Source organism: Ciconia boyciana, chromosome 1 (assembly GCF_034638445.1).
Source record: "Ciconia boyciana chromosome 1, ASM3463844v1, whole genome shotgun sequence".
NCBI classification, from domain to species: Eukaryota; Metazoa; Chordata; class Aves; order Ciconiiformes; family Ciconiidae; genus Ciconia; species Ciconia boyciana.
The window spans coordinates 117,507,193-117,534,134 of NC_132934.1; the positions used below are offsets into that span (position 1 = coordinate 117,507,193).

At 43.4% G+C, this 26,942-nt stretch overlaps 2 protein-coding genes across 8 annotated transcripts in view; one reads left to right on the forward strand and one right to left on the reverse strand.

Annotated features, from left to right (window-relative positions):
* GART (phosphoribosylglycinamide formyltransferase, phosphoribosylglycinamide synthetase, phosphoribosylaminoimidazole synthetase) overlaps nt 1-1,788 on the reverse strand; it is a 41,336-nt gene extending 39,548 nt beyond the window's left edge. Inside the window, exon 1 of one of the 3 annotated variants that reach the window (XM_072845764.1) lies at nt 1,677-1,788. The gene's annotated coding sequence lies outside the window, so the exon portion shown is untranslated. The remainder of the gene's footprint in view (nt 1-1,676) is intronic. The other 2 variants (XM_072845772.1, XM_072845782.1) reach the window with 2 other exon arrangements.
* Nucleotides 1,789-4,054: 2,266 nt separating this feature from the next.
* Nucleotides 4,055-26,942, forward strand: part of SON (SON DNA and RNA binding protein) — a 44,171-nt gene continuing 21,283 nt past the window's right edge. For 3 of the 5 annotated variants that reach the window (XR_012039624.1, XR_012039625.1, XM_072845820.1), the window contains exons 1-6: nt 4,055-4,348; nt 6,013-6,179; nt 8,612-19,519; nt 21,065-21,225; nt 23,551-23,691; nt 25,504-25,692. Coding sequence is in view for 3 of the 5 variants with exons in the window: in XM_072845820.1 (XP_072701921.1) it covers nt 4,236-4,348; nt 6,013-6,179; nt 8,612-19,519; nt 21,065-21,225; nt 23,551-23,691; nt 25,504-25,692 (11,679 nt within the window). In the remaining 2 variants the exon portion in view is untranslated. Of the gene's footprint in view, nt 4,349-5,093; nt 5,267-6,012; nt 6,180-8,611; nt 19,520-21,064; nt 21,226-23,550; nt 23,692-25,503; nt 25,693-26,942 lie in introns of those variants that run through there. The other 2 variants (XM_072845803.1, XM_072845811.1) reach the window with 2 other exon arrangements.

Consider the following 26,942-nt stretch of genomic DNA (forward strand, 5'->3'; position numbering starts at 1 on the left):
CAATCGGTGGCAAACTCTGCTTCACAATTTACCTTCTCACCCAACTGCTTGTTCCCACCTCTTGCCCCAGCCTGTTTATGGTCACAGGGCAAGTTGGATCAGAGAATCAAATGAGGGCTGGGGAGGAGAAGAGATCTGTGTCTCTCCACATTTTTTTCCTGTATGGATCAGTTTCCTGAGGGAATTCACTGTACCAATTGTGCACGCAGCTCTGCTGGTGCAATGCAAGGTGCAGAAACAAACAGCCATGGCGCTTAAACTGGCAAAATGGCCAAAATACAATGACGGAACTGCAAGTTTAGGCTAGGGCAGCATTAGGCTCATCCTGAAGGAAAACAGCACGCCCTTAGAAAACTTCTAATTTTCTCAGTTTTCAATATTGTAAAGAGTTACTTAAACAGTTCAAAGGCCTCCAGAATCAGGTGGCAATTATGGTTTTTAGTTATAGCTTTGTGTTTAAATAAGCTTCTTTTGCTCATGCATTTTATTTAGGACTAATTCCTGGCTCTCACCTGGCCATATAGTGTGGTGTATCAGACAGCTTTATAAAACAAGCGATGGTGGTTTTTACCCAAGAAAAGTCATTATTATCTGCATTTCATCCCTGCAGAAACCAGAACATCACACATATGTCTTTCATGGCCTGAACTGAGGATCTGCAAGGCAGGCATCTTGCCTCCCGCTGTGATCCTCCAAATGGCTGGATTGTACTTTTCCTAGGCAAAATGCTACTGCAAGTTTCACCACTAAAAATAAACGGACCTTAAAAGTTTTATCACCCTCCCCAAAGTACTAAATTTTGACACGTCAAACTCTGTAGGAAGCTGGAAGTGCTCAGCATCTTTCACCATCAAAGCCTCAGCAGAAGCTACGAGGTGAGAATCAGAATGAACGAGGGAAGATAAATGCCCTTTCTGTGTTACTATTTCAGTTATACACACAATATAGTGAAATAAGTATCAACTCTGCTCATTAATTTCAAGTACCCACTGGACAGATTGAAAAAAGAGAAAGAAAAAAAAAGATGGCCAATGTTAAAGTTGGTAAGCCCCCAACTTCGCAAACAGCAGGGAAAGAATCAAAGTGAGTCAAAGTCCAAACCAAGAGAGGTTAGAAGTTTAATATTTACTTTAAAGCAAATATTTCACCACTTTTTCGAAGCCAAACAGAGCAGAAGAAAAAAAACCCATAGAAATAAAAGCCGTGTGCGTTTTAAAATACTTTAAGGCGCAGTACATTTAAGAATGCTACACACCAAGCTCCCCAGAAGGAAATCTGGGCAGGAGACACGCAGTTAAAATAAATATATAAATGAAGAAGCCGTTAGCAACCAGATCTCCACACGCCCCTCCACGGCCATAGGTGCGGGGCAGAGCAGGACCGGGGCTAAACCAAAGCCGGCCGGGTTTTTAGACGAGGCCCGCTCTCCGCGACGGCCTGGGTGCGGCACGGGCCGGCAGGAAGGCGCCGGGCCGGGCCGGGCCGGGCCGGGCCGGGCCGCCCCGCCATTTTACCGCGCCGGCAGCGGGGAGCACATGGCCACGGCCCCGCCGCCGCCTCGCCTCTCCCGCGCCGCCGCCGAACAGCCCGGCGGCGGGAGGCCGGCTACGGGCAGCAACACCGAGACGGGGCGGCCCGCGGAGCGTGCCCTTCTCCAGAGCGACAGAAAAACTTACTTTTCTTCAGGGGGATTTTAAGGAGCGGGAAGGCATCCTCTGCCGCGCCGCCGAAAACTACAGTACCCAGGGGGCACCGCGACATGGCGGCGGGTCGGCCCCGGGGCGGGGGCCGGGGCTGGGAAGCGGGGCGGGCGGGAAGGAGGGAAGGGTAATCAATGTCTCAGGTTGGAGAACCATTAATTGGCTTTTGCACGTAAATTCTTCAAGTCTAGACATATTTTCCGCTCGGGGCGGCTGCTGCCTGCGGAGCATGCTGAGCCGGGCCGGGAAGGTGCTAGAGCCGGCCGAAAAAGCTTACCTATATGTAGGTTTTTGTTTTTACGTTATCTAGGAAGTAGAGTATTGCTCCAGAGGGTAAAGGTGATAGTTTATTAAGTTGGCTGGATAGGACTGTGCAAAGATTGATTTTGTTTCTATGTCCTCTCAGGGGGAATGCTCCTATGTATCTTTAAGTGCTGCGTAGGAGCAGCTCCTTAGTTTGTACCACACAGAACTTTCTACTTTATGAAACCAAAGAGTATTGGGCAACAATTAGTCCAATTTAGCATTAAAATTGTGCAACAATACTGTTAATGAAAACAGATTTCATCCATAATTTTGCTTCTTCCCTCCCCTCCCCCCAAGAGCTATAATGTGAAAACCTCACTGTTCTTTGGAAATTTGCTTATGAAATATAGGTTTAATAAATATTGTTTGCATATTTAAGCACGCCTTTGACTCTTGCTTTAAACGGGAACAGTCACATGAATAAATGCTCTAAGTAGTACTGACAATTGCAGCAGAACTGCTCTTAGTAAAGTCATATAATGTGTTTACAAAGTGAACACTAAATGTATCTGCAACAATCACTGGTCTTGACAAGATGGAAGTAAAATATTTCATTTAATTAATCTGAAAACTACCTAACACCTAACTGAATGAAAGTGTTTAACTAAAGGGTTGTGATTTTTTTTACAGCAGAGATGGGACGGGAGCACAGGAATAGTTATTTTCCTGTGAGGCTGTGGATCCTCATTTCTATTAATAGTGATTTTCGTAGTTATTACTTTGTCCCTGTTAATTTTTAGGGAACCAGAGCGAAATACGCAGCACGCGCTAAAATCCTTCCCTGGCTTTTGTACCTTTCTTGATGGTTTTATTTGTATAGATGGAGGCCTACAGTGGTAGGGATGTCAGCGTAGTTAAGCTACTTTGAATGAATTAACTGCAGTTGAAAAGGGTCCCTTTCCTGAGGGTGGGCAGGTCCGTGGAGTGGGTTCCCTGTGGCCTGCATCAGAGGTGTGATCCCTGCCTGGAACAGCTTTTCTGTCTGAAGCCCCTAACACAGGCTAAGTTACGCCTGTCAAACCTGCTGTTCTCTTGAGTACAGCTGGGGTCTTTTTGGAAGGTGTAAGTTAACAATTATATCGTGCTGAAAGCCCTTGCAGCTTTGTTGGTAGGGCAAGGCCCCTACTAGCAACCTTATGCCTATGTAGAATATCACTACTTGCTTCTGGGTAAAAGCATGCCTGGTCTAGACAAGGCCATTTGCATCAAGGGAATCTAAATATGTCTGAAATTGTTCAAGTGAAACGTTTTCAATCTTTAGCTCATTGAATACCAGAAATTAGATACCGTATTCTATCGGAAAGATCTAAAATATATCAATGTTGGCATGGCACAGAAGGTACAGGTTGTTTGTAAAAGGGCCTCTTAAATACAACTGCCTTCTATTATAGATGTAATAAATCGACTGTGACATAAAAGTAAGCAAATTGATCCAAGTATCAAATCCATTATTTTTCCAAAGTTAATATTAAGGCACACCGCCTCCCAGCGATACACAGTATAGAACAATGCTGCTTTTAAAGGGTCTTGCAAGTGATTATTAAACCACATTGAACTTGAAGCTGATGTTGCAAATAAAGACCCCAGCAGCAATTAAATTGTTATACCTAGGTTTTGAGGTGTTTTACATTTGTTTCAGGTCAACTAACCCCCTAAGCTACTACTTCATGACACCAGAAGAAACTCTATGCGGGGTGAGTCTTCCAGCTGTAGGATTATTTGGTTTTACAGGACCGAGTCGTATTTGTACACATACATCCTTGAGAACAGATTTTGGGGTAGCATGAAGGGGACCCCCAGGGTGGCTGTGCTCGGGACAAATTGATTTTGGTGCGTTCTAACAAAACGCCTGGCAGAAGACACGGCTTTGCAGGTGGGCTGAGGCCGGCTTGCACTCAGGTGTTATTTATTTATTCGCGGCGGCAGCATTTTCTTTCTCTTTCTTTGTTCCTTTAATTTTTCCTCCCATCTCGTGGGGCGCCCGCCCGCGCTGCCTGGCCCCGCAGACAGCCCCCGGAGCACATGTGCGTGTCACAGCCGGGCTGCCTGCTCTCACGGCGGAGGGGGAGGGCGCCTTTCGCATGGAGCCGCTCGGTAAGTGAGGGCAGCGCAGCGCCGGGCCCTGTGATGCAGCACTCGTGTGCGGGCAGGCCCCCCTGCTAGGCGCTGCCCGCGCTCGGCACACGGGGCGGCGGAGGCGCGGGGCTTGGCCCCGCTCCATGGAGACCAATGGCATCGCTCTCACCCACCCCCACCGGCCCCGAGCCCGCCGGCACGCACAGCCGCACGCTTCAGCCCACCATGGCCCCGCCGCCGCCGCCGCCGCTCCGGCCCTCGGCGAGGTGAGTGCCGGCCGCCGGGCTTCTCCGCGGAGGCCCAGACGGCTCCGGGCCCCGGTGGCCGCCGGAGACGGCTGCGACCGCGGTGGGGGAAGCGGAGGGGAAGGGAGGGCGGGGGGCTGGGTGGGTGTGTGTGGGGGGACGACGACGACGGGGACAGGGCCGCAGGGACCGGCGGTCACCGGCCACCATGGTGCCCTCCACCGACTTCCCCTTCTTTTCCTCCCCTCCCCGGTCTCTCGGAGGCTCAGGCGCAGCTTTTTCGGTGTACGGGGCGCGAGAGGGGCCGAGAACGGGGGGGGGGGGGGGTGACGCCGGTGTGGGGGCAGAACGGCAGTTAACGGTTTCATCCGTTGGGGGGGGGGCAGGGCGCCCCGCCGGGGCTTCGCCTCTCGCTGGATGGGGGAAGGGGAGAGCGGGGGGGGGGTCGCCGGGATGCGCGCCGCCGCCTGCTCGTGGGCGCGCGGGCGGGGGGGTGGGGGTGAGTGCAACAACATGGCGGCGCGGCGCGCTCCTGCGGGGGGGAGGGGGGAGCGGCGAACTCCTCCGAGACACGAGACTGCCCCCCGGAAGCCAGACGGGGCTGGCGCTCTATGGCTTTTGCTCAGCGCTAGAGCGGCCGTCCGGAGGCCCGGGCTGTGCTCCCCCTCCCCTCCCTCCGCGACGTCATCCGTTAGAGGGCAGCCAATCGCGAGAGGGCATCTAAGCGAGCACGTCAGCAAGGGCCCTCGGCCTCTAGTTGCGGCGGTGCCTTGTGGGATATTGGAGGCCTCGCGTCTCAGCAGGAAGGAAAGCGGAGCGCGGAGGGGGGGCCCGTTGCGGTACGGCTGTCATGGCGACTAATATCGAGCAGATCTTTCGGTCCTTTGTGGTTAGCAAATTCCGGGAGATCCAGGAAGAGCAGCAGCAGCAGCACAGCGGGTAACGAGCCTGCCTGGGCCGGCGGGGGAGGCGACGCAGCCGCGCTCGCGCCGAGGCCTAGCGCGCGGGGAGAGGAGGGGTGTGCTGGAGGGGGGAGGTGCGCGGGCCCCGCCTCGGGACGGAGGGAGACGGGCCGGGGCCTAGGCCTCTTGCGGGTCGTTTCGGCGTCAACATGGCGGGGCCCGGGGGCTCGCGCCCTTGCGAGCGCCTTGACCGAAAACACGGCGGGGGGCGGGGGAGGGGCGGGCGGACGCACGCACGCGTTGTCTCCTGGCGAACGCGCACCCGTTTTCACTCATGGGCTTTCGCTGTTGGTCTCTTGTGTCGGGGCAGGAGGGGAAGGGGCGAGCGTCTGTGCGATTTGTCTTACTACGTTTAAGCTCGCTTAGTTTTCCCCAGCCTTACCTCGCAAAATAAGCAAAATCTGCTGGAGAAGAGTGAGTGATGGGTGCTTATTTTGTGAGGGGAGCCTATACAGGTTCTTACATAAAGCATGGGGACTGTGGCACATTCGAGAACGTGGTTTTCCTCCCTTGTGCCTAATACTCAGTTGTCACAACGTGTTCTGTTGTGAATAAGTGAAAGTTAATCAAAAGGTAGATGTTCCACTAAAAGCATGGCTTCTTCAGGAGGCTAAAATACTGTTTCGAAGGGTTGAGTATAATAAACGCTTATGAATTAAAAAAAAAAAAAGGTCAAAAAAGGCTCAAAATTGCTTGTATTATGTTGATATTTTTTTTGGTTAGTGGAAAGGTAGAAGGCCAGCCCAATGGTGACACAATCCCAGCTGAGCAAGCCAACCCTTCAGATGACACTGTTGCTGGTGCTGGGAGTCGACAGAATGATCAGATAGTACAGAAAATAGAGGAAGTGCTCTCTGGAGCCCTTGATACAGAGCTGCAGTGCAAATCAGGTAAATGAAAACACATTTGGCAAATATGTTCTTGTTTAAGAAGGTTGTCATAGTGCTTAAAATTGAATCAGTTTTACAGAGATGAAAAAGTACTTTTCAGTACTGCTCCTCTCACTGAGCTTCATCTGACAAGTTGTATGTTTATTGTAATGTTTGTTAAGTATTTTGTCTACTGTGATTTACAACCATAGATGGACAGAGAAATAAGTAATTTAAAAATTGAAGCTGGTTATTATATGAAAGCATTACTTAGTGTGCGAAAAAGTTAATTTTCTTTTCTCTCCATTACAATAGTGCTAAAACTTATAAATAATATCCATATATATATATATAAAATTGTGCTTTATTTTGTATATACCTACTTCAGGGTCTCAATGAGTAGTTCTTACTAACAAAGCTGGTACTGATAGATAGAAGCATTGTTTGTTTTGTTGTTCTGGGTGTGTTTGCAAGATTATTTCTAAAAATCATTTATTAGAATTCAGAACTGTATGATTAATTGTTCTGTCACAGTAAGATGCTTTGTTGTTTTAAAATGAATAGTGCACTTATCTTAAAAATGTAGATATCTAGCTTGCAATCTTCCAAAGGTTAAGAAATTTTTAGGTAGCAATCTCGTAACTTCACTAAATTACTGGATTTATTATGCCAAAAAGTTGCATATGAATATCCCTTTTTGTGGGACTAGGCTTTTCTGTAAAATTTCTGAATCGGGAGTGTCAGAGAGATGAAGGCTCTAATTACGGCATTTCTAATTTTTTTGAGTTGAAACATAGGTGACTGCTATGTACTTGGTAAGTATAGTTCCAGAGTGTGGGGGTTTTTTTTTTTTTTTTTTTTTTAAGCAGCAGTGTAGAAAATTGTTTATTTCAGAGATTCTATTTGCAAGGTTTTGGAATTGCTTTTTCTTTCTTTTATGCACAGTGGCTTGTTTACCTTGAGCATTTTCAACAGTCTTTCACTTATGCTGTACAAGCAGCACTTTAGGCTGGCAACTAGTGTTTGTGTGGGGGTTTTTTTGGTGTGGTTTGTTTTTTTTTAATTGTATTTTTGTTCTTCTGTCGTGGAAGAATGAGGCAAGCTAACATGGTAATAAATAAGTGAGACCTATTAACCTGGAAGTTAATAAACTTAACTTATGGTAAATGTTCCCACTGTTCATATCTGGAAAGGAGTTAATGTTGCTGTTGGACAACAGATTATCTGAAAATGCTGTTAGGAAAGGTCATTTGACTCTGCTTCATTGTCCTCTTTCATTGCATTCACAACAATGTTGGTGGAAACACTATTTTTTTTGTTAAGCTGTTTATTCTGTAAAAATGTGTGTGCTTAAAACTATCTGAGATACTTGTTTATGGAATCTTAAGTCACGTTCATTTAATAGTATTGCAATTACCAACAGTTTTTGAATGATTTTGCATTGTTCACTTGAAAGAGTATGCTTTGTAATCACAGCCATATTATAATTGAGAATCCATATTCCTGCACTGGCAAGTATAAATATAATCATTGAAGATCACACGTAAGCAGACTTGAATATATAGCTTATATTTAACAGAAATTATAACAAGTTGCCTTTAATAGAAGATCCAAAGAAGGGTAGGGAAATGAGGTATAGAATTAAAAGAAGGTGATGGAAACGTCAGTCTTCCTCTTTTTCTTTTCCCCCTCAGTGATTGCTTGTCCCTGCAGTCACCTGAATTTATTAGTTACTTTCCCATTTGAAGCAAAAGCTCTATTAGGTACTTGCAGGTTTGCAGTTGCTTGTGGCAACTGCAGTCCAGTCTGAGCAGCTGGTTGCCTGCAATGCCTTAAAGCTTGTTTGGGATTGGGGAAGTAGATGCTGTTTCCCCAAATTTGTTTGAAGAACTTAGTCAGTGAGGAACTTAATCAGTAAATACACTCAGATAATTTCTAACACACTAGTAATATTGGGCTCACTCACAAGTTAAAGCATAGTAGAGGATAATGCGTTGGCCACATTTTATACAGTAAGCATACCATCACTTAGATAATTTGTCTGGAAAATGGGAGTTCTTGTTTCACTTCCTTGTGCAGCTTGGTGTAGTTTAAAAGTACATCTCCAGCCTCCTGGAAGAATGCACTGCCCAGTTGCATATAGGTGGAAGTATATTCAACTACTTCTTGGAAGGAGTTATGTTCTCACTGGAACTGTGTTGCTGACCAAGAAGATTTGGTTAACTTTTTGACAGAAGAATTAGTTCTTTTTACTTAAAGTGACCCCTGAGAGGAAGGGTAAGAGGGCTCAAAAGGGAGTGTGTACTATTTGTGTATGGTAGTTTAGTGAAGAAGGCATGGGTTTCAAGTTTAAATTTTTTGTACCTCTGTCCATGTACTTGGTCAGTAGTCTAAAAGAATTTTTAAAATGTAGTTTTAATAACATTTACAAGGAAAATATCATTTTTTTCTAGATGTAGACAAAAATACTGTGAAAAATAGTACTCAGTCTACAAAAAGAAGCTCTACTGCTGAAGATGAAATTCCTAGGAAAAAATCAAAGAAGAACAAGAAACACAAAAGCAAGAAGAAGAAGAAAAAGAAGAAGAAAAGGAAGAAAGAGAAAAAGCATAAAAAGCAGCCAAAGGAGTCAAAGTTGAGTACACGTCATGGAGAACATGCAGACTTGCAGCCTGCTTCTCACTTGATAGCAGAGAAATCAAGCTCCAAATTGAGTGTACAGCATGTGGGATGTGGAGATGCAGGTCTGGCTGTCCATGTGCAGCCAGAAGAACTGTGCTTAAAAGCAAGTGAGGAGCTTGATAGACAAGCTTTAGGACTTGTTTCTCATTCAAGAACTGATTCTCAGCAATCTGCAGAAAATCTTGGAAGTGAGAAGGGGACTTTGTGTGCAACAAATCCTCCATTTACTTTAGAAGGCAGCCAATCTGATATCCAAGAAAATGCTAGTATAGCTCAAACTGAAATTTGCACTAGAGAAGAACAAATTAAACAGTCTCATGAAAATATTTATCCTATAGCTATTAATGCAAGTGAAAAGGGTGTTCTTGTTGATACTGGAAATGATACTTTGTCTAACATCCCATCTGGAGTTGCCAGTAAATCTGAAATTCAGAAAGATTCAGCAGCAACTCTAGCTTCAGAGGTAACAGAAGTACTAAAAGGTTCAGAAGTTATTCTGAAATCTAAAGGCACTGGGGAAGTAAAAGCTTTGGATACAGCTCTTGAGTCTGAGACCATGGAGGTGTTGAAATATTCAGAAGCATCTTTACAATCTGTGGCGCAGGGGCGAGCAAAAGAGCTAGAAGCAACTTCAGAATCTGTGTCCTTGGCAAGTGATGTGACAACAATTCCTAAATCTGCAAACCAGGCAGATCTGAATACTGTGAAGGTAGCTCACATGTCTGTGGCCATGGAAGAAGTGAAAATTCCAGAAGCAACTGAAAAATCTCTGCATATGGGAAATGTGGAAAGAACTTTGGAATTAGGGGGTGTGAGCAGAACTTTAGAGCCAGCCCTGAAGCCCTCAGTTATATCTGATAATTTGAAAGTGATGCAGTGCAGCCCCACAGAGGGTTCAAATCTCTTGAAGGCAGATGTATCTGTGCAACATCCTTTTAAAATATCTGCAGCGACTGCTGTGACCCAAGTGGAAATAAAAAGTGCCAAAATACCTCTGGGACCAGGAACTGTTACAGAAGTGAAGGATATTGAACCAGCTGGAAGCTCTGTGCATGTGGAAAATGTGAAAGCTTTGGAAGAAACTCTGCAGCCAATTGCTGCAGTAAAGCCCAAAACTTTGGAAACAATCATGGAACCTGTGGGTGTTACAGCAAAAAATGTCAAAGCAGCTCGAGAATGTCTGCAAGTTGAAGTAGTCAAAGATACAGAAGGTACCACTGATCCTGCAACAATGCTGAATGCATCAGGAGTGTTCCTACAACATAAAGTCTTGACAGAAACAAGAAGTGTGGATAGAACCCGTGAATCTGCACTTCTGGCAGAATTGACAGATGTGAATGTGGTTGCAGAGGCAAAAGGTTTAAGAGCAGCTTTAGAACCCGTAGCAGTTGTGCAGACTTTCGTTCCCCGAACAACTCCAGAAAGCCAGATGGTGGAGGGTTTTAAGGGTCCACGAGCAACCATGGAAGTTGCAGCACCAACAGGAGTAAAAGATGGAGAAACAAGTCAAGCTACTCTGCAACTGGAAAATACTAATGCTTCAAAAATTTCAGTATCTACTTTCAAGCCTGTAGCTGTAACAGAGACAAAAGATTCAGAAGGTACTTCATTACTGAGACAACCAGAGGAGCTGAGAGAATCAAGATCTGAGAGTGAATCAAATGTGAGAGGTTTGGAAGCAACTCCCCTGTCTTTGCAGAAAGAAGACATGAAAAGTCCAGGAGGAGTCCTAAGACCAGTGGCTGTGGTGGAAGCAAAAACTTTGAAAACAACTTCACTGTCTTTGCAAATAGAAGGTGTGAAAGCTTCAGAAGAAGCTGTGCATTGTGGGACTCTGGCCAGAGGTTTAGCAGCAACACTAGATTCAACAGTAGTGTCAAAAGGTTCAGAAATAAATCTAGATAGTATGGCAGGAGTAGAAGCAGGCTCAGATACAGGTCTCCTAGCTATGAAAGTCAGATCTGTAAGACCAGTGGGAAGTTTGGAAACAACTATAGGACCTGTAGCAGAGACAGAAAGGAAAGATTCAGAAGCAGACCGTGACACAGCTGGGACAGAATTGAAGACATCTGTATCACACCTGCACATGAAAGGTGTGAGAGATTTAGGAGATCCAGCATCTGTAGGTATGGCAAAGATACCAGCTTTGGAAGTAGTCTTGCAGCCTGGAACCCATGCAGTGGCAAGGGGCTTAGGAGAAAATGTGTGTTCTGAAGCCAAAATGGGTAGCAAAGGCTTGGAAGCAAGTCCAGGACTTCTTGCCATAGAAGAAAGGTCAGAAGGGACTCCTGAGTCTGTGGTTGCGTGTGTCAGCATGGAACCAGTTAGAGAGTCTGAGGCGTTAGCAGGAACGATGCATTTGAAAACCACAGCAGAGAGAGAACCAAAACATGCAGAAACAGTTGCAGCACCTCTTGGTGCAAGCAAAACAGAGAGTTCCATCATTTCACAGTCTCAGGTTATGACACATACAAGAACTTCACAAACTGAGGTGGTAGGGGAGATAAAGGATTCTGAACTAGCCATGAGTTCTGCCAGTGTAGAAGTGAGAGGTTTAGATAACTTGTCAGAAGTTGAGGCAGTTACGCAGGTAAAGGATGTGGAAGCGAGATCAAAAGCTTCACACTTAACGCAGATGAAAAATTTGGAAATGGTTGTGGGATCTGAAACAAGGACACTAATGCAAGGTTTGGGAAGGACATTGGCATCTGAGGTGGTTAGAGAAATGAGGCATTCTGAAGTTGCTCCAGAAGATCCAAACAAAGCAAAGGCAAGGAGCAAAGAAGCAATACTAGAATCCATGCAAACAGTGACGGTGCAAACCTTAGAAACAAGTTCAAAATCTGTACAGGAACAAATAGTAGGTCATTCAGAAGCAGTATTAGAGTCTTTGCCCAGAGTGGAAGAAAAAACTGTGTCATCAGAAATAGTGTCAGAAGTGAGAAACTCGAAAGGAGCTTTGGAATCTAAGACTTTGACAGATGTGAGAACTCAGGGACCTACTGTAGAATATATAATTGCAACAAGGAAGACAAGCACAAAAAAAAATGAGCCCTTGCTTATCAATGTAAAAGATTTGGAAGAAGCTTCAGAAATGGAGAAAGCAGTGAAAGCAAAATATTTGGAGCCAGCATCAGAAGCTAGAGAAGTGGGGCTGTTGGAAAGTATGAAAGAGTCTGCAACAGTAGAGGTGAAAGGGTCTGAAACAGTTGAAGAACCTGAGGTACACATGGATATCCAAGGTTTGGAAACTTCCCAGAAGTCTGGAAATGTGGGGACAATGAATGTTTTAGAAGTTGCTTCAGAAGCTGTTTCAGAATCTTTGCACACTGAAAAGCAAGAACATTTGCAAGCAGTTCTAGAAGCAAAACCTGCTGCAGAATGGAAGAGTACAGAAGAGGCTCCAGAAATCTTGAGTGCTGCTGAAATTAAAACTTCTGAAGCAATTCCAAAACCAGGGGACATGAAAGATCTGGAAACAGCACTGGAACATGAAGTGTCAGCAGAAGTACAATATCCAGAAGGGGTGCAGGGTCAACAAATGGAGGATGTGAGAGCTCCAGGTCAAGCTCAGGAATGCGAGATACTGGTTGAGAAGAAAGATGCAGAGCAAACTCAAGCATCTGAGCCTTTAATAGCAGAAACAGTTTTTAGTTCTTCACATGCAGCAGATGAAAAAGATTCAGCAGAGACTCCTGAATCTGAAATAATCAGAGACGCAAAACAGTTGGAAGCAGCTCCAGCTCACGTGGCAGAAACAAAAGATTTGGAAACAGCTCCTCTTCCTGAGACTACTGTAGAGCTGAAAGATGCAGAAGCAGCTGTGGAGTTGGAGGCAGAGACAAAAGATTTGGAAGCAGCGCCAGTACCTGAGACTGTTACAGAAGAAGTTCCAGTACTTGTGGCAGAGGCAAGCCAGTCAGAAGTCATTCCACAGGCTGAGGCTGTCAAAGAAGCAACTCCAGAACAGGAGTCAGAGAAAAGAGATTCAGAAACATCTGATGTGCAACCTGATGTGGCGGCACGAATGAGGGAGACCCTGATGAGACTTGAGAAAGTTATTGAAAAAAGTAGCCATAGAAGCAGTGATAAAAAACATGATGCAAAGAAACAAAAAAGGAGTCGCTCCAAGTCTCAGTCCAGGTCTAGGAAGCGGAAGAAAAAATCAAGGTCACGCTCTACTTCCAGGCGTTTGACCTCTAAGAGAGCACGTTCTAGGAGCAGAAACTATTCAGATTCCAGAAAAAAGCATTCCAAATCTAGATCCCGATCTGTGGAAAAGAGAGAGAGAAGAGTGTCTTCCCGGAGGTCCAGGCGCAGACGTTCCAGGTCGTCTGACCATTACAGGTCTAAATCCAGATCAGCAGAAAAGAGAGGGAGCAGATTGTCCTCTGGGAGGTCCAGACGTAGACGTTCCAGGTCGTCTGACCACTACAGGTCTAAATCCAGGTCAGTGGAAAAGCGACTGTCCTCCCGAAGGTCCAGACGAAGACGTTCCAGGTCTTCTGACCGCTACAGGTCTAAGTCCAGGTCAGTGGAAAAGCGACTGTCCTCCCGAAGGTCTGGGCGCAGACGTTCCAGGTCTTCTGACCGCTACAGGTCTAAGTCCAGGTCAGTGGAAAAGCGACTGTCCTCCCGAAGGTCTGGGCGCAGACGTTCCAGGTCTTCTGACCGCTACAGGTCTAAGTCCAGGTCAGTGGAAAAGCGACTGTCGTCTCGAAGATCTGGGCGCAGACGTTCCAGATCATCTGACCGCTACAGGTCTAAGTCCAGGTCAGTGGAAAAGCGACTGTCCTCCCGAAGGTCTGGGCGCAGACGTTCCAGATCATCTGACCACTACAGGTCTAAATCACGGTCAGTGGAAAAGAGGGGGAGCAGGTTGTCCTCCTGGAGATCCCGCCGCAGGCGTTCCAGGTCCTCTGATCGTTCTAAATCTAGATCCAGGTCTTCAGAAAAGAGAGGGGGCAAAGAATACTCGTGGAGGTTCAGACACAGAGGGTCCGGTTCCTCTGATCGTTCGAAATCTAGGTCAAGATCTGTTGAGAAGAGAGGTCGGAAGGCATCTCTGCGGAGGTCTAAACGTCAGCGCTCAAAGTCCTCTGACCGTTACAAGTCTAGATCCAGATCAGTAGAAAAAAGAGATCGAAAGCAATCGTCACGGAAGTCTAAACGTCAGCGCTCAAAGTCCTCTGACCGTTACAAGTCTAGATCCAAATCAGTGGAAAAAAAGAAGGAGTCTTCACGAAAATCTAAGCGTCGCCGCTCAAAATCTTCTGAACGTTACAAGTCTAGGTCTAGGTCTGTTGAAAAAAAGCGCAAGGAATCTTCAAAAAAATCCAAACGGAAACGTTCCAAGTCCTCTGATAGTGTTAAGTCAAGGTCCAAATCTATAGAAAAAAGAGAGAGTAAGTTATCCTCAGTAAAGTGCAGTAGCAAGCGTGTGGAGTCTTCTGAACTTCAGGAGTCAACCAAATGCCTTGAAAAAGCTGAAGTTCCTGAATCTTCTTTTGCAAGTGAAGGCAGCTCTTCCAAATCCTCTAATGGTCCCATGTCAGTAGCTTTGTCTGTTGAAAGAATAAACGGCCCAGAGCTGCCGCCAGCATCTGAAGGTGGATTTTCCAAAACTTTTGGTACTCTTGAGGAAAGCTCCTTGTCTATTGAAAAAACAGCAGGTCTGCAGCCCTCTGTGATGTCTGAATTTGATAGCTCCAAAACCCCAGATGACCAAGAATTGAGATCCATGCCTGTGGAAAAAACACAGGTTTCAGAGCTTTCTATGACATCAGAAGATGGATCAGCTGACAAAGCAGTGGCACTGGAGTCTTCATCACTACCTGAACTTACATACTCCACATCCAAGTCAACATCCTCATCTGTCGAAAGAAGGGGAGATCCAGAAACTTCTTCGGTAACAGAATTTCAGCTCTCTGCACCCCGTGAAGATGAGTTGAGATTTACCTCTCTCAAAGAAATAGAGGGTCCAGAGCCTCTTCTGACACTTGAAAGTGGATGCTCTGTATCTTCTGATGATTACAAGACAATCTCCTCATCCTCCGGAAGAATGGAGGTTCAGGGCTCTTCTCTGGTGTCTGAAAGCGTCCTCTCTGACTTGCCTGATGGTCATGAATTGAGACATATCCCCGTTGAAAAAACAGAGCTTCAGAAGTTTCTGCAAGTACCTGAAAGTGAGTCTTCCAAGTTGGCTGACAGCCCTGAGTCAAGGTCACTATCTTGTGAAACAGTAGAGACTCAGAAGTCTTTTCTAGCACCTGAAGTTACATGCTCTGCATTCCCTGATGCCTGTGAGTCAGCCTCCTTGCCTGTTGAAAAGGGCCAGATGCAGGAGCCTTCTCTGGCTTGTGACAGTGGATGCTTCAGGTCTCCTGATGAACATGAATTGGGATCCAGCTTTGCTACACAAATAGAGGAGCTTCCATTGATACCTGAAGGTGGGTCCTTCAAGTCACCTGATGGAAATGAACAAAGATCTTTATCTGTTGAAAAAGTCAAGGCTCCAGATGCTTCCCTGACATCCGGGTGTGGTCCTGTTGAGCTCTCGGATGACATAATTTCAGCATCATCTTTTGAAAAAATGCAGGAAGTTGTACTGACAACTGCAGGACAGAGCTGCAAGTCTTCTGAAGCTCATGAGTCCAGATCATCTGTTGACAAAGATTTAGATGGTCCGACACTTTCACAAGTACTTGAAATTGACTGCTCTGAATCTTCTGAAAGGCATGATTCAAGGTACCTGCCTGCTGGAAAAATAGAGGGTACAGGATCTTTCTTGATGTCTAAAAGTGGAATTTCCGTATGTCATGATGGCCATAAATCAAAACACAATTACTTTGAGAAAACAGAAGGTGCAGAACTGTCGTTGGCATCTGAGCTTAGGTGTTCTGTCTTCCCTGAAGGCTATGAAGTGACATCCACTGCAGTTGAAAAAATTGAGATACAGAAGCCTCCTCTCCCACTGGAAAGTGGGTTCTCCAAGTCTGCTGATGTTTGTGAATCAGTAAGCACACCTAGTGAAAAACTACAGACCTCAGTGACTTCTCTGACATCTGAAGGTGGGCTTTTCCTGTTGCCTGATAGTCATGAATTGAGACCTATCCCTGCTGAAAAAGTAGAGGTGCGAAAGTCATCTGAGCTGAAATGCATTGCATCCCCTGATGGCCACAAGTTGAGATCTGCCTACGATGAAGAAATACAGGTGCAGGAGCCACCTCTGATGCTGGCGAGCAGATGTTCTGTTTCCTCTGATGGTCATGAGTTGACATCCACCCCTTTTGAAAAAGTTGAGGTAGAGGAGCCTTCTCAAACGTCTGAAAATGAATACACAATAGGGCTTGATGGCCCAGAGCTGACATCAACCCCTGCTGAAAAAACAGAGATGCGGGAACTTTATCAGATGTCTGAAGAAAGATGTTCAGTGTCCATTGAGACCCAGGAGTTGCGGTCACCCTCTGTTGAAAAGATAGAAGTGCAAGAGGCTGCTCTGACGTCTGAAAATGAATATGCTGTATCTTGGGAGGGCCAGGAGTTGAGATCTAGCTCTCCTGAAAAGGTAGAGATGCAGGAGACTTCTGTAGTACCTGACAGTGAATATGCTGTGTCTTCTGAAGATCACGAATTGCCATCTTCCCTTGCTGAAAAAACAGAGGTACAGGAGTGTTCTCTGATGTTTGAAAATGAATATGCTGTATCTCCTGAGGGCCAGCAGATGACAGCCAGCCATGCTGAAAAAGAGGTGCAGGAGCCTTCTCTGACATCTGACAGTGAATATGCCATCTTCCCTGAAGGCCAAGGATTACAGTCTACCCTTGCTGAAAAAACAGTGGTGCAGGAGCCTTCGCTAATATCAGACAGTCAATATGCTGCATCCCCCGAAGGGCAGGAGTTGGTCTCTGCTCTTACTGAAAAAACAGAGGTGCAAGAGTGTTCTTTGCTGTCTGAAAATGAGTATGATGTATCTCCTGAAGGCCATGATTTGAGATCCAGTCCTGTTGAAAAAGAAGAAATGGAGGAACCTTCTGAAACTTCTGAAAGTGAAAGTTCAATGTCCAGTGATAGCCAGGAGTTGCAGTCTACTGTCGTTGGAAAAACAGAGGTGCAGGAGTTGTCTTTGATGTCAGAAGGTGAATGTGCCATGTCCCCTGAAGGTCAGGAGCTGCAGTCTAGTCCTGCTGAAAAAGTAGAGGCTAAGGAACCTTCTCTGACATCTGAAAATGAACATGCTCTGTCCCCTGAAGAGTATGAATCAAGATTGACTCATGCTGAGAAAACTGAGGATAGGGATTCTTCTTTGACATCTGAAAATGACCATCTTTTGTCTTTCGAGAACCAGGAGGTAAGATTCACCGCTGTTCAAAAAGCAGATGTGCGGGAGCTTTCTCCAACACCTGAAAATGACTGTGCAGCATCCCCTGATGGCCAGGAGTTGAGATTCCCTGCTGTTGGAAAAGTAGATGCTCTCGAACCTTCGATGCTAAATGATAGAGCCTCCATGTCCCCTGATGACAGTGACTTGAAATCCATCCCTGTTGAAAAAATGGATGATGCAATGCCTTCTGTAATGCCTGAAAGTGCATGCTCCATGTCCCCTGATGGCTATAGTGTGAAATCTGGCCCTGGTGAAGAAACAGAGGATCTAGAGCCTTCTTTGATATCTGAACGTAGACATTCCACATCCTCATATCAGGAAGGTCATGAGCTGAAATCTCCCATGGAGGAAGAGGGTCTAGAGTCCTCTTTGACTTCTGAACATAGACGATCTGTGTCTCCTGAGGGCCATGACCAGAAATCTACCATAGATGAAGAAATGGATGATCTGGAGCCCTCTTTGACATCTGAACACAGGCGGTCCACGTCCCCTGATGAGCATGAGTCAAGATCTAGCATTGGTGAAGAAGCAGAATATCTGGAGCAGCCTTTGACAACGGAACGTAGATGCTCTGTGTCTTCTGATGAGCATGAGTCAAGGTCTACCACTGGGGAAGAGGTAGAGGATGCTGAACCCTCCTTGACAGCTGAACGAAGAGACTCCACATCCTCTGATGAGCATGAGTCGAGGTCTACCACTGGTGAAGATATAGAAGATAGGGAGCCCTCTTTGACAGCTGAACGTAGACACTCCACATCCTCTGATGACCATGAGTCAAGGTCTACCACTGGGGAAGAAATAGAGGATTTGGAACCTTTGACAGCTGAACATAGGCGCTCCATGTCTCCTGATGGACGTGAGTCAAGGTCAACCACTGGTGAAGAAGCAGAGGACCAGGAGCTCTCTTTGACAGCTGAACGTAGACACTCCACATCCTCAGATGAACATGAGTCGAGGTCTACTGCTGGTGAAGATGTGGAGGATATGGAACCCTCCTTGACAGCTGAACGAAGAGATTCCACATCATCAGATGAGCATGAGTCAAGGTCTACCACTGGTGAAGAAGTAGAGGATATGGAACCCTCTTTGACAACTGAACACAGACGTTCCACATCCCCTGATGGACGTGAATCAAGGTCTACCACTGGTGAAGAAATAGATGATGTGGAGCCCTCCTTGACAGCTGAACGAAGAGACTCCACATCGTCAGATGACCATGAGTCAAGGTCTACCACTGGTGAAGAGGGTGAGGATGTGGAGCCCTCTTTGGGAGATGAAGATAAACAGGATTCCATGCCTCTTGAGAGGCTGGAGGAACAGGACTCTTCCTTTTTAGCTGAAAGTAGGCGTTCTGAGTCTTCTGAACGTGAAAAATCTAGATCCAAATCTGTTGATAAAATATCTGACAAAGAGTCTTCACGAAGATCTATAAGCAGACGCTCACCATCTCCTACTCGCCAAAAGAGTCGATCCACATCTGTTGAAAAAGCGGCAGACAAAGAGTCTTCACGAAGATCTAGACGTAGACGTTCTAGGTCTGCTGCTCGCCAGAAGAGTAGATCCACATCTATTGAAAAAACAGCAGACAAAGAATCTTCACGGAGGTCTAGACGTAGGCGCTCCAGGTCCACTGCTCGCCAAAGGAGTCAATCGACATCTGTTGAAAAAGCAGCAGACAAAGAGTCTTCGCGGAGGTCTAGACGTAGACGCTCCAGGTCCACTGCTCGCCAAAGGAGTCGATCCAAATCTGTTGAAAAAACGGCAGACAAAGAATCTTCACGGAGGTCTAGAAGCAGACGCTCCAGGTCTTCTCAGCGCAGATCCCAGAGATACGATACAGAATCTCGCTCTAGACGGAATCGCTCCAGATCAGTAACACGGAGAAGAGCATCAAGATCAAAATCTAATCGTCGCTCTCGGTCTAGCTCGTTGTCACGTTCAAGGCACAGGAGGAGGAGTAGGTCAAGGTCAGCATCAAGAAGGCGGCGTTCCTTATCAAGAGACAGGCGTAAGAGATCTCAGAGAAACAGATCAAGATCTACTGACAGAAGAAGAAGAAGATCAGATTCAAGAGATCGTAGAATATCACTCAGATTACGGAGCAGGAGTCGAACACCTATTCGTCAAAGACGATCAAGGTCAAGAGGAAGAAGACGGAGCTCTAGTAGGTCACCAATTCGACTACGGCGATCAAGATCTTCAGGGAGAAGAAGATACAGCAGATCACCTGATCGTCGTAGGTCGAGGTCATCGGAACGATTTTCAAGCAGGTCACCTAAACGTCTTACAGACTTGGGTGAGTGATAATTTTATTTTCAGTAGTTCCATGGTTAGGTGATACTAAGTCATTTACAGAGTCTTATTTCAACATATCTCTGTAGCATTCACAAGGGATTTCTTGGAAGTCGTTTTGTTGCATTACTTTTAGGCAGTGACTTCCAATAGGAACTTTTATGTTGGAGCTGAATCAGTGCTTACCACTTGGATTAAAGTGTATTTAGAGCAGGTTATATCTTGGGTATAGAGCTTTTATACAAAGGTAGTACGTTGCAGTCTTGAGGAACACTGTTCATTGTAATAGTAAAGGCCAAGTACTCTGTAAGGAACTTGGGAATTTCTAGTTTCCCTGAGAACAAATCGGGCATGAAAGAACATTTGAAAGTAAGTGCGAATTGGAGAGTTCTTAGCTCTGTTGTCAGCTGTAATCCTTGTTTATCTGTTTCCATCAGTCTGTCTTGCCTCTTTGCCATAGTAAAAACTTAATGGGAAGGGAGTCTCGTTTCTGAAAATATTCCCAGACCCAGCTGATTGGAAAATAACAAATCCTAATGAACTGCATCTTTTCTCTGTGACTGGAGGAAGGGAGGCCTTGTAGTTTCCTTAGGTAGTAAGTTACATAAGGAGAAAGAAGGTTTTAATTTTGAGAGACGGGCTCTTGTACAGTGTGTGAGGAAGCTTCCTTTTGTGGACCTCGGGTTCTGATCCTTTTAGTCCTGTCTCATAAATTTACCATGGAAGCCCCTCTACCAAAGACGTATTTTTGTACAGAACATGAGAATTAATGAGCATCCTTGAATCTGCCTTCATGCTTTGATTATGCAGCAAGTCTGTATCTATATACTTTTATTGCTTTAGAAGTAAAGGAATGTTGTCCTTTTAGGATTTTTGTAAAGCTATATGCTTGCAGAGATAGTGCTAACTCATTTATTTGCAAACTGGCAGATCAGATAAGATGTATTTTATTTTCATTCCCTATTTCTGTGATAGGGCCACATGTGCTTTTTTCCTTAATAAAGCAAAATACTGTTTTTTTTAACAGTTTTGCGTGTAATTGTATTTTATGCAAGTGCACATTTTATTCAATGCCTATGTTTTTCTGTTTGTTGGTTTAGGCTTTCAGTAGCTTTCAGGGTACGTACTGGGGGACTTGAGGGGACTTCCTCAAGACCTTTGAATGCTTTTCAGAGATAGCTAGGAAGTAAACTTGGAATTTATGCTGTGTAGAAATGACCCAGTATTTCCAAAACTAGAATGAATCAGTGAAGTAAAATAGGCATCAGAACATCTGTGGTTTGGAGGATTTTGAGTGCTGTAATTTGGACTCCCGTGCTCTGTGAAAAATTTGCAATTTCACTTGTCTGTTGGGTAGATCAAATTTAAAGTCAAGAGCAACTAAGTACCATTTTAGTTATTTTCACAGAAGATAAAAACGCACAGTGTAGAGAAAACGCAAGATTTTACCTTCATACTTTGTTTAGTCCGCCAGAAATGCTTATTTCTTACTAAAACAAGAATCTGTAAAAATAATTTTTCTTATTTAAAAAAAATCTTTTTTTTTTAGACAAGGCCCAGCTACTTGAAATAGCCAAAGCTAATGCAGCCGCCATGTGTGCTAAGTCTGGTGTTCCTTTACCACCAAGCCTGATGCCTTTGTTGTCTCAAAAGAAAGATGACAAAGCCAATCAGAAGTCATCAAGAGATACGCTAAAGGAGCTCACTGAGGTAAGCGAGAACAACAGTATCAGACCTGAAAATAAGCAAATTGGGTTTTCATGACTTTAGGCAAGCTGCCATTCTGTGTACTTGGTTCGTGTGTAAGCTGGCTTGTGGTTTGAGCCCTTATTGTCTACACAGTTGGGTTTTTTTAAGTCATGAAAACAGGCTTTTTAATTCCATGGAAATGCATGAAATCCAGTTCTTTTGCAATTCTTTTGCTTTGGTTTTGATTCTGTTCTAATTTTATACACATTGGTAGTTCTCCTTGCAATCCTGTTAATAAAACCAAAGCTTTCACTTCTAGCTTTTGGTTCTGGTGGTGTTACTTATTTATATTCTTACTTTTGTTAGTGAATTTCACATTGTTAAATGTTATCTCTGGGTTAAAAGTCTAGTGCCTACTTCACGTAGTTCTGTATGTTTTAATATGCACTCTAAGATATTTTTAGAGAATTACTGTTGCAATTCTATCCCGTTGGCAGTTCAAGTCTACAAATGGGATGTTTTTGTTCTGATTGTGGGCAAAAAAATTGCTACTTGTCCTTTTACTGTAGTAATGTCACCTTGTTCAATTTGCTAATTTCCCCCTACTTTTTTTTCCCCAAAAACTAGAGAAAATTCGGAATGGAGGGGGGAAAAAAAGTGCCTTTTTTTTTTTTTTTTTTAAATTGTATCGTTGTTGTGACAGGTCTGAAATACCTGTTTATGGAAATAACATCTGAAATTAAGCAATATCAAATTGCTGAAAAGTAATCTCTCAGTTGTGTGTGGGCTAGTGGAAGCAGAAGTACTTGTTAGTAAAAAAGCTGAGGTTGTGCAGATACACTGTCCAGACATCTTAAGTGGTTCTTCATGTAACCTGACCAAGATCCAGTGTAGCTAGTGCTAATCTGGTATCCCAAAATCTGCCCCTTCCTTGCCCTTTCCAACTGTGGGAATATGTTGGGCAATGGTCCTGTTCCATTGAATCAAAATTGGCCACAGGAGCAGTCCAGGCCATTGTCGTATGGTAGTGTGCCCAAGTGGAGAACCCTTCTAGAGCCTCCTGTTCAGCTTCTTGCAAAGCTAGCTGTGTCGTCTTTCCTCTCTGCAATGTAACCTGCAAACTGGACAAACTGCTTCCAATTAGTTGCGAGCCAGCTAATAAATACAGGTAATACATTTTGTTGATTACCTTTCCAAATAGTGCAGGCTTTTCCTGTTGCCTAAAGAATGTGCTTCAGTCATTGTTTGGAGGCATCTTGGCACAGAAGAGCGCAGTAATCTTTTTTTTTTTTTTTTTAAATAAGGACTGATGAGAACAGTGCCATCAGTGTGTCTTGATTTTTAGAGATGGAGCTGCCTGTTTGCTCTTTATATGCTAACAATCAGGTCATCAGACAGATGTGACTTACAATGGTATGAACTTGAACTAGAATCAAATCAGATGATGGCTTCTCTTTGCCGGTATTATTTCCTCAAATATTATGTCCTCAGATGTCTTGTAAGTTTTGTAAGTATACTTTTCATGAATGGGGACATAATAGAAGCATGATGCTAGACTATAATGTTCTCAAATGCATTTTGGACTAAGTTATAGTTGCTGCTGGTAAAGACTCAGTGCAGATAACCATGATAGGTAAAGAGTTTTTCATCATAAAATTCTAGCCTCTCTAGAATGTCTTCTCCCCCGCCCCCAACTTTTTTTTTTTCCTGGAGGTTCTCTTCTCATTTGACTGCAGTATCCCCATAGCACTTGCATGTTTTATATTCAACTTCTGTTGAATAGAAAATGGAGATGTCTTGCGTACCTGGCCAAAGTCAAAATATTTCAGAAGAAATCTGACGTCTTTTGGAGCCATTGCTTCTGACTAGGTCCCTGCACTACCAGTGGAACTTAGAATTAGTAACTATTAATTCTTAGGTTTTCCTGTGTAGTAGTTTTGTGAGTTATACTGATGTTTCTATCAGATTACAATGTGTTAGTTATGTGGGATGCCAAACAACCAGTGAGTTCCTACTCTGGAATGTTTGCAGCCTTAGACTCACATTCTGCAACTAGCACTGTGTAGCAAGTTTCACAGCATGCTGCTGAAATCTTATGTCTGTGAAATTATACACTGCATGAGTGCCTAGCAAACCTAGGTAGGTGTTTGGTAATGTGTGTAAAATGTCAAAAGTACATATACTGATGACATTGGTAAAAGATTTTCTCAGATTATACCTCCTGCTTTAGAAAAGAAAAACACTTTTTTGTAAAAATGTTCTTTTTGTATGTTTTGGTTGAGAGTCCAGGTTTATTGAGAGTTGTCATGTCCCTTTTTTTTTGTGGTTGTTTTTTTTTTTTTTTAGAAATGCAAGAAGATTGCTCAAAGCACAGATGATGTGATAGTGAACAAACCTCATGTTTCTGATGAAGAGGAGGAAGAACGTCCTTTCTATAATCATCCTTTTAAGCTCAGTGAACCCAAACCTATTTTTTTCAATTTAAGTGTGAGTACTTCTTTTATTTTCAATATTTTAAATTGTGGTTATTTTTAAATAACGCAAGTAATTTGACAGAAATTAAACAGGGATTGATAACCTTGGTGAAATTGTGCTGGGGTGTTGTTAAAAGTACCCTTGGTACAATAAGAAACTTGCCTGCAGTCTATGAAATTGTGGTAGTTCCCATAATTGGATTGAAACTAGGTTTTTTTTTTTTCGTTAATTTCTTTGCAGCTTTTAAAACTTAAATAACATAAAGAGGATTGGTTTCACTTTTTCATTGCAAAAATATCAGTATGAACTTACAAACGGCATTGGAATTGGGAAATGCTTTTGGAACAGCATTGTTTTTCTTTAAAAGACAAACAAAAAACCCCTAGCAAAATTTTAAAAGCGTTTTGAGTTTTTCTAAATAAGATGATGCCATCAACTTTGTGCAGACTCCAAATCTTGTATGTCTGCTGCTTCAGTAGATCTCAAGTGTTCACTAAAGGAGAAAAAAGTTCTGTTAGTTTTGAGATTAGCCAATAGAGAAGTAAATGCTGTGTTAAGGATGAGGATCACTGATGTTGCCTGTTACTAAGAGGGCCTAAATGTCCCATTAAACCCCCTCCTTAGGGGACTGCTTTTGACTCTGGAGCTTGTGTTGACACTTTCTGGGTATGAGCATGTTGGAAGGAATAAAATGAGGGAGCGTTTCTTTAAATGCATCTGGGAGTCATGCTTTGAAGCATGGATTAGAATTTGGCTAGGTTTTTTTTTTTTTTTTAATAGTTGTATCTTTGGGGGGTTTTTGTGCCCATGAAAGTCTGCTCTGATTTTGCAGGGTGTAAGTACTATAAAAGTATTAATATGCTAAGTGAAAATATAAATAGCATTTATATTTCTGTGTACAAATATATATAGCTTGTGGCATACACAAAATAAGCAGTAATGCATATTTGCATAAGATGTAAGGTAGAAATAGATTTATACTTTATGTTGTACCATTAGAAAGTGGTACAACAAAACTCAAGAAACCTTGGGATTCTGTACAGGCTCTGAAGAGGAATGTTCTTTAGTGGTTATGGGCTGGTCTGCCTGTTTTCCACAGTTTTGACCGTTTTAGTATCATTCTTTCCATTCTTTCTGGATTCTAGTCTTACTACCATTCCCATTCCTTTGATAGTAGGAGTTTACCCAGCATTGTGAGCTGTCTGGGCTCTGTTTTCCCCTTAGAGGAACCTGTCAGAGATTTCTGCAGACTCTTAATATATTAGAAATACTTTCTAAGGAAAACAAGCACATAGACTTATTTTTCTTTGAGATTCATGCTGCTATTAAAAAATAATAAACACTAGAAAACAAAATGTTGAAAATTGCTTTCTATGTATAGTAATCTAGAGCTTTTTATCATCATGTGGATATTGCAGCCGATGTTTTTTGCTGCCCAGGATTTTGATTTTGGAGCTTTCCATTACAAAATGCATGTGTGGCAGATTAAGATCGTTCTCTTTATGATGGGGTGGAGGGAAAGCAGAGAGGTTAATTGTCGGAGTGAGGTTTTGCGTATTTTTTGCTGCTGAAGCTGATATAAGTGATTTTTAGCTTCTAGCTGTTTAATCTTCTCCTGTACTGCAGTTTGTTCCTCAATTGTGTGTTTTTAGGGCTGTGCTAAAATGATTTGTTATAAAGGCTTTCGGTTTGATGTTAGTAAGAAAGATGACTGTTTTATGAAAACTTAAATTCCAAGTATATGCAATAAATCATTTCTCAAAGACATGTTGTGAGTATCATGTGTTTTCAAGTTTTAACTTTTTCTAATTTTATTTCTTTAAGACTCCCAGCATAAAACCAGCACCACCACCACAACCAAAAAATCAGGTCAGCCTCTCAAAAGAATTTCCTGTTTCATCTGGGTCTCAACATAGGAAAAAAGAAGCAGATAGTGTCTATGGAGAATGGGTTCCAGTTGAAAAAGGCAAAGAAGACAGCAAGGATGATGTTTTCCCCAAACCATCCATTGAGGTAAGGAAGGGAAGGAAAGCATATCATATAAGAAAACCAAAACCGTTACCTGGTCAGTCTGGTATCAAATTACAGTCTGTGAAAAAAAAACGCGTACATAGGTAGTATCTAACACTTCAATAAGCTAATTATCCGAACTGCTGCGGTCTTCAAATTTGGTTGCCGTGCTCATGTGGGCAATGATGAAAGCAACCTGCACCCATACTGTGTGCTTTTGTCAACTAGTGACTTCTTTGTCTCAATAGAATTTAAACTTTTGCTTGAAGATGAAAAACAAGTTTCTTGTCCAGTTTCCTGCGGAGGTTAATACCCTAAGTTGAGACTTTCATAATTAAAAATTTAATAATAATTAAAATTGTCCTACCAATCTTAGAGCAATAACATTGCATTGAAATGTAATCCATTAAAAATAGATCTGAAAGTAGTTTCTAGAACTGCCATTTCATCTGGATGTATCTACTAAATTTTTAGCTTTACAGTCACATTTTCTTACATAGTTGTCTTCCATGTGGCCTTCCAAAGGAAAATCTAATTGCATGTATAATATACTAAAAAAGAAAAGCAAATGTTTTTCCCCTCAAAATGTCTTCAAAAGGATAGTTTGTGGGGGTTTTGTAATTAAGTAAATTAAATATTTAAGGCAGATGTAAATTTTTTCAAGTTGATCTTAACCTCACTGTATCTGAAGACTTGTTCTCATACCTTTCAAAGCAAATAAACAAAAAAGCCTTGGCATCAATTTCTGATGAAACAAATCTTTCCACTTGGTGCATTTTGTTTTTCAAGAACTTTTAAAGATTGTACAATTTACTTCCTGAAGCACAGAAGGTATTTTCTTCTGTGTCTTTTACAGCACCAAAAGCACAGTGAATATAACTCATTCAACAGACATTTTCACAGTATACCTTAGAGTTTGATGGTCAGGCACCCAAATAATTGTTCCCTCAGTGTAGATGGTAACTGCTGTTTGGTCTTTGACATGAACCACTAAGACGACAAACATTCTGAAATGTTTGTGCTGAATGTCATTCCCAGTTACTAGTGTATATGTAAAAAGTCCAGAGCATAGAAACATTGTATACTAACATTTGGCCGTGTTTTTACCAGGTGGTTAAAAGTCTTGTCCTTCAAATGGTTAATGATATGCTCGTAGTTCAGGCGAGCTCTATAGATGTCTGCATCCAGGTTGCCAACGACGCTAGGCTTGTGTCTTGGACAAACTGGGTTAGCTACGCACTGATGGTTTGTGT